Source organism: Phlebotomus papatasi, chromosome 1, assembly GCF_024763615.1.
Source record: "Phlebotomus papatasi isolate M1 chromosome 1, Ppap_2.1, whole genome shotgun sequence".
Taxonomy (NCBI): domain Eukaryota; kingdom Metazoa; phylum Arthropoda; class Insecta; order Diptera; family Psychodidae; genus Phlebotomus; species Phlebotomus papatasi.
This window is the reverse complement of record NC_077222.1, coordinates 82,005,378-82,012,530: the sequence shown is the minus strand read 5'-3', so window position 1 is coordinate 82,012,530 and position 7,153 is coordinate 82,005,378. Positions and strand designations below refer to the sequence as shown.

The 7,153-nt window shown below is 31.0% G+C and overlaps 1 protein-coding gene across 2 annotated transcripts; it reads left to right on the top strand.

The window, feature by feature from the left end:
* The first annotated feature begins 1,153 nt into the window (after window positions 1-1,153).
* Window positions 1,154-2,724, top strand: LOC129810365 (zinc finger protein 175-like). Of its 2 annotated transcripts, XM_055860789.1 has the most exons (3): window positions 1,154-1,524; window positions 1,610-1,682; window positions 1,737-2,724. In XM_055860789.1, the coding sequence occupies exons 1-3, from the start codon at window positions 1,396-1,398 to the stop codon at window positions 2,351-2,353; spliced, it is 819 nt and encodes a 272-aa protein (XP_055716764.1). In that variant the 5' UTR covers window positions 1,154-1,395; the 3' UTR covers window positions 2,354-2,724. The 2 variants fall into 2 exon arrangements, with proteins under 2 accessions (XP_055716764.1, XP_055716763.1); XM_055860788.1 differs by having other exon boundaries at window positions 1,310-1,524; window positions 1,610-2,724.
* Window positions 2,725-7,153: the final 4,429 nt, after the last annotated feature.

The following is a 7,153-nucleotide window of genomic DNA, read 5'->3' as shown; positions in this document are numbered from 1 at the left end:
CATATATATAGATTCACTACTAAACAAACTATTTTATATCAACTTCTTAGTTTAGAATTATTATTACTGGGGCAAAACTTGTCAAAACGCATATTTAATTCTTTCACGAGCTCTGAGAAAACTTAAACGTTTTATAATGAGTATATTCTTATAGGAAGTTAACTGATCTACAACATTGTAGAAGACTATTTTCCTCTATCTCGAAAGAAATGTGATTTTCGAATCATTTTCTAAAAGTCGATTTTGTGGAGATTCTCAAAATTGCTCAAAATTGCAAAAATTTGTGACGTTTTACTCTCGCAAACGCAAAATATATCAAATAGATATATTTTTATAGGAAATTTATTCCTCTACAACTTTGTCGAAGATAATTTTTCTCTATCTTAATCAGAAATGTGCTTAAATTGAGCTAGTCAGTATTGATATTTTCTGTAAGCCAAATATTCAAAAAAATTCATTATTTTTTATTATACATAATCCTTCCTCGAATCTCTTGAAACTTTGTAAGTTTAAGAAGGTTTATGAAGGCTATCTATAATAAAAAATTCAAGCCTCAGTCTCTTTTATTTAAGAAAACAGTGAATATTGAAATTTTCGTTTTGACAAATTTTGTCCCAGTATCCTACTCTGTACCGCGGATCGTCACGAATTTAATCAGGTGTCTCATGAAAAATTGGTATTATAAATTAAATCTAAATAATGCACTGCATTTTTGTGAGAGCTAAATTATAAAAAGTAGTTAATAATTTTTAAAAATTCACTTGAATACCCTGTCGATTCGAGGAACACTGCCGATCGCTGGTGCTCTTCCCTTGATTTACTTAGTTTTCTAAAAATCAGATTACTTTATTTTCTAGAACATTTTCTCATTCTCAATTATTAAGCAATTTTATTACGGCTGATAAATACATAAGAAAGTCTTTCCAATTATCCGTTTACTATGTTAAAATAACCGCAACACTTAATGGAATTTCGTAAGAAATTCATGGCAACCGTCACCTACTTTCTGCTTACGTCTAAGTGGTAGCATCTGTATTCACATTCCGTAACTTTTCACTGTTGGGTGTTTCTAGCTGGGTTTTTAGAGTTCTCAGAACAGATTTGAGACGTTAAATTTGAAGATGTAAAAAATGTAAAAATAAAAAAGTATTCAGATAAAGAAGATTATCAATATTTGACACTAATATCTGAGAATAAATTTGTAATATTTCTGAAATCACACTTAAAAATTCTTATATTTTGTAATTATTATTTGCTTTACTCACATACTTGAGTTCAAAACAATGAGAACAGTTTAATAGTGAAAGGAGATGTCAGAAAATGCTAAACAGTGCCAACATAACCTATTTCAAGTTGTTTACAATTGCAAAAAGTCTGTGGTATTTTCCATAAATCATGGAAACAACAATTACTCTAAACACTGCAGTTTGTCGAATTTGTGAAGAAACAAATTACCTAATCAACTTATTTGAGCAAGATAATGCACATCTCTTTGAAAAACTGAAAGAAATCGAGAATATTCCGGTAAGATTTCACAAAATGACATTTTTTTGTTTTTGTTTTTCTTTTGTTTTGCACTTTTAGCATAATATTTTATGGCATTTTTAAGGACACCAGTGACAATGTATTGTTCGACAGTATGTTCAAATACATCTGTACAAGCTGCGAAAATAGCATTGAAGGTTTCTACGAATTCAAAACTCAGTGCAAGAATACAAGATCAAAATTAATTACAGCTACAACTTGTGGAATTATTGTACAACCCCAGGAAACTTTTATAATTTTGGATGAAGTTTCAGAACGTGATGAAAGGATTGTAATTGATGAAACAGCATCAGAAAGCTCAGTAGAACTTATAGAAAACAGTGATTCCATAGAAATGGAAAGTAATTCTATTGTCCACAATTATGCACCTGGTAATTCTGAAGAAATCCCACTCAAAATTGTCTCAGTTTCCGGTCCCAATGGAACACTCACAGATATACAAAATCCCAAATCAATTCTCTGTACAATATGCAATAAGAAGGTATCAGCGAGGACTTTTGATATGCACAAAGCACGACATGAGCAGAAAAAAATTTTCGAATGTACCGAATGTTCCAAGACATTCTTGAGCAAAAGATACTGGATAGCCCATCTCAAGGATCATATGAATGTTAGAGAATATCAGTGTGATCAGTGTGAATATTCGTCAATGGTCCCGGAAGAGCTTAAAGCTCATCAATTGAGCCATTCTGAAGACAAGGGTTTTGTTTGTCAAATTTGTGAAAAAGCATACCACAGATATCACAATTTAAAGAGTCACATGCAAAAGGTACATGGAAAGGATATATCAACATCGGATAATACGTAATAAACAGCATTTAATCTGAATAATTGTATGGGTGAATAATAGGCATATGTTAATATAAAGGATCATAACATTTTGATATACAACAGTGAGTAAACTTAAATGTAACAATAATCCTTTTTTGCATAAAAATATGCCATAATGAAATTCAATGAAAATTCAAAAAGGACCTTTACACTTTATAGGGTTTCAATTGATGTATGATCTCTAAAAGAAAATTCGAAAAAAGGGAAAAGGGCAGAATACCCAAGTAGCATGTCACAGATTAACCCAATTTTGGAATATCCAAATGTTCGATAGAAAAAGATCAATTTTCGATTTGGAAAAACGAAATGATTTCTCTTTCGTGTAATAAACGATCTTCGTTATTTTGAGTCTAATTTTCTTATTTAGCTGAAAAGTAAACTAGCAATTTGAGGTTATGGTGAACATAACCTTCAAAAATCTACTCATGCATTGAATGGCATTTGTCTATATGCAAGCTATATAAAATACAGTAGAGTCTCTCAAATCTGAATCTCTCAAATTCGAACGACGTTTGGATTCAAAATGTCAATTGTGAGGTTATGTTAGAAAGTTCGTATTCTTGATGAATGAAAATCATATTTATGTGCTTCTTCCTGAATGTTTACATACATTATGGTCGTGTAAAATGAAAAGGAAGTATGTTACCACTAAGACTTGCGAGAAAGTACGGGAATTTGATTCAAAATACACTTTAATCTCACACAAATTTCGTTAAGTTTGAAAAAATCGTTCGAATTTGGGAGGTGAGAAATGTCAAAAATACCCCCCGAGCGTTCGAATTTAAGAGACTCTACTGCAATTTGAAAAAAAACAGGTTATTTTAATCTTTCTTTTATTGTAAAAGACACGAACTCTATACTTGCAACGTTTTATTCTTCAGCGAAATTAGAGAATAAAGCTCCTTTCATAAATATCAGTGCAAGTGTTTTTTTTTGTATAAAAGCATTTAAAAATTTTGAAGGCAAAATCCAATTGAGCAATACAAAATTAAATTCGATCTGCAATGGCTTCGGCACCCCTTTTAGATCAGGCAAATTGCATAAAGTCAAAATTTATGTTCTGCTCTTTCTTAAAAAGTTTTTCATATGTCTATCCTACTCTTTCGCACTCTTCTTCTTCTTTTGAACATCACACTAAATTAAATTTAGTTCAAATCAATTTTGAGATCAAAAGTGTTAGATATACTTTTGCAAATATTTTGAAAAAGAAAGGAATGTGAATGTTAGTTCATGAAACTTTACCGATCTAAAAGATGTGCCAGAGGCATAAGAAAATAAATTAGGTCAGGAAAAAATTAAATTTGGTCAGTGAAATGCTAAATTTTGGTCAGTAAAAAACAAAACAAGAAAACCAGTAAGAAAGAAAAAATAATGGATTTTTTTAAAATAGTAAATACGGTAGCGCAATATCCTTCGATGAAGTAGGTTTTATGCAAAAAAAAACACGTTTTTTATTCATTTCAGAAGCAATTTTTGTTAATGAAACTCTTATTAGCATAACTTTATAAAATTTTGAAATAGTCTACTTGACTTTCTATTTTAGTCAAGACACACTTGAGGGTATTATAACAGTTCTTAAAAACATTTTAGAATAACATTAATCAAATCCCACACCCAATGATAGCACAGTGCATTTCGAAATATCCCCATTTGAGCGAGACTTTTTTGGCATACTTTTCAGATGCAATTTTTTATACGAAATTAGACCAAAATTGTATTATATCGCGACTAATTTTTTTTCTACTTGGGTAACTAGTGCTCTTAAGTTGTAAGTTGTGACTATGCATACTTCGAAGTCATCCAAAATGAATATCATATTCGTTGTAGAATACGTAAATTCATAGTTTTAAGGTATAAGGGATGATTTTGAGTATAAAATACTGTAAAATATTCTTTATATTATTTTTTGGCAATTTACTAACCATACTTATAGAATAATGAAACAATCAAAAACAAAATCTCATTTTTGCAAAAATTTTTGGGATAAACATAGAATAGCTGAAAATGTGCATATTATACATATCTTTAATTTACATTTTTAAATAAAAATGGCCATAACATTGTTAAATCTTGCAATTATTTTGTAGTCGAATGATTTCTTCAGAGAATTTATTATTTTCAGGACAGTCTAAATAATTTATGTTTTGCACAATGCCTTTGAACATTTTTACAAAAGAAACTACAATTGTTTCTACAACTGATTTTGTAACAATCACTCATTAAGTTCCATCGTTTACGAACGAGCCGTAGCTTGAGAATTCAAATGTTCTGAGACTCACTTAAAAAGTCTATCAAGGAACCAATTTGTCAAAATTTCAGGTGAAATCTGTAGGTTTTCCACTAGAAATGGGAAGAGATTCAAGAACCTTAAGTAAGTAAAACATCAGCTGATTATATCTATTGTAAAATGAATTTTACCTCCCTGTTAAGAAGAGGGGTGTGTCTTGAATTAAGAAATAAAATGGTGTGTTGTACGAGATATTTGGAAGTCTCCATGGCTAAAGTTCTGCCTTTTGTTCTATTGAGTAGACTGTAAACAGAAACCAATAGCCTGAGCCTGGTTTTCTCGTAAATTTGTAAAAAATCCTATTCTAGAAATGGTCAAAAAATCCTTTGACCATAGAGCTCATTAGCTCTAGATCTAGATACTAGAGGCATAAAATCATTGTCGAAAAATAATTTTAAAAAAAACATTAACATTTAACGGAGTTTAATCTAAAAGAAGACCACTTTAGGCACTTTAGATAATTTTTTAATAATCCTATTTAGGTTGAAAAGAACACTTATTGACAATTTAAGAACTCATGCCAGGACCTATTGACACTATACTCTGTACCATTTGGAATACGAAATTTGAACACTTATCCTTATCGAAAAACGTGGATTGATGAAAAAACGCCATATTACTTACATTTTATTAGACATTAAATGAATTTCAACATTTTGACAAAAGCGTCAATTGGAACCTTTCAAAACACTTTAGTTTCCCAAAAATAAAGTTTTCTCCAGTTCTAGAAAACGCTTATAGAAAAACATTTCTAGAAACACTTCCGTGTCTCCAGAAATGTTTGCGTTCTTTTTCAAGAAATATTTTCGTCTTTCTAGAAATGTTCCCGCGTTTTTATGAATGTTTACGCTTCTCTATAGAAAAGTTTTAGAGTTCCTAGGTATATCTCTGCTATTTTAGAATCGTTTATGTCTCTAGACATTTTCCGCATTTCTAGAAACGTTTGTATTTCTAAAAATATAAATGTTTGTTTTGTTTTAGAAACGTTTCACTGTTTCTAAAACAACAAAAACGTTTTTGTGTTTCTAACACTAAGAAAAAGTCTAAAAAGTTATAGCAACTCTATGGCAGAGTTGAATTAACTCTACGAATATCGATGTAATTGTTACTCTTTTTCGTTGTAAAATTTAGTAAATAGAGTTGAAACAACTCTTCATGCGAGTTGAATTGATTCGTCGGATATCGATGTAATTATTACTCTTTTTCGATGTAAAATTTCATCTCGACTGAAGTATATGCTTAAGTGTTTTCGTTTTAGGAATATACTTCAATCAAGAAGATTTTCGTGTGCCAAAGTTTATATGAAAAATCAATTACAAATATGCCTAATAGTGTTTCATGAAGACACGTGCGTGCATCATACGCTTCGCTCTTAACATAGGGAACTTGACGTGAAGAAAATATTAATATAGAAAGCGACAAATTAAAAAAAAAAAAAACAAAAAATTGCAAAACCTGTTCATTTTGGGATTTTAAAGAGTTATTTTAACTCTAAAAAAGATTTTTTTTTTTAAATTTTGAAACGAGTTATTTTAACTCTTAAAACGAGTTATTTAGGGGAAAGTGCTCTCCCTTCGAACGTTCATGCCATCGAATAATGTGAATTTCTTTTGTTTTTCGTAAGAGATTTACACTAAATTATCATGGAATTATCAACAATTAATGATAATCCAACTAATATTTGATAGAAATGCGTAAGTCTCTTATGAAAACTAAAAGAAAATTCACATTATTCTAAGGCGTGAACGTTCGAAGGGAGAGTACTTTCCCCTACACTCTTTTGTCATGTAAATTTTAAGAAAAAAAAGTTAAAACAACTCTTCCGCATTTTACACCTAAGTAGAAGTAAAATCAACTCTAAAATATAGTTAATCGAAAACCACAACGAAAAAGAGTTAATTCAACATCGATTCGAGTAAGTTATACTCGATTATTTTTCTTAGTAAATGAATCAGTAGTTTCTTAAATATTACTGCTCGAACTCCACGGAGAGATCAGTATGTATAATCCCTAGATTTTTTCACCCCCTCAAAATTTTCACCTTCCAGCCCCCGGAGATCACTTTTGCCAACAAATCTTCACGTTTCAGAAGATTTCAAGGAAATGTCGTCACGCTGTTTGTCCGTCTGTCCGTCCGGCTGTCGCCAGATCTAGAGACCAAACGGTAAGAGATAGTGACTTGGGACCTTCGGGGGACCCCCCCCCATAAGTCAACCCAACGATAGTTAACATGCCCCTCATTTTCCCCCCACCCTTCCCCACAAAAAAAAAAAGTTTTTTGGGATTTCTCGAAAACGCGTCGTGCGATTTTTTTTATTTTTGGATATGTTTTAGAGATTATCCATGCGGACATTTCGTCCTTAGACGAAAATACTGTTGAATCATTCCTAATTACGGTTTTTTAAGATCAAAAGTTAAAAAGACACTAGAGAGCGCATTTATCAAGCGAATGGGGTCATGTTTGGGCTCGTTGGAAAGGTCTTGGAATTT

Excerpts from the sequence above, each read along its gene's own strand:
- LOC129810365 (XM_055860788.1), top strand. The coding sequence starts at position 1,396 with ATGGAAACAACAATTACTCTAAACACTGCAGTTTGTCGAATTTGTGAA. Across the intron at positions 1,525-1,609 it reads AAGAAATCGAGAATATTCCG|GACACCAGTGACAATGTATT; the intron begins GTAAGATTTCAC and ends GGCATTTTTAAG.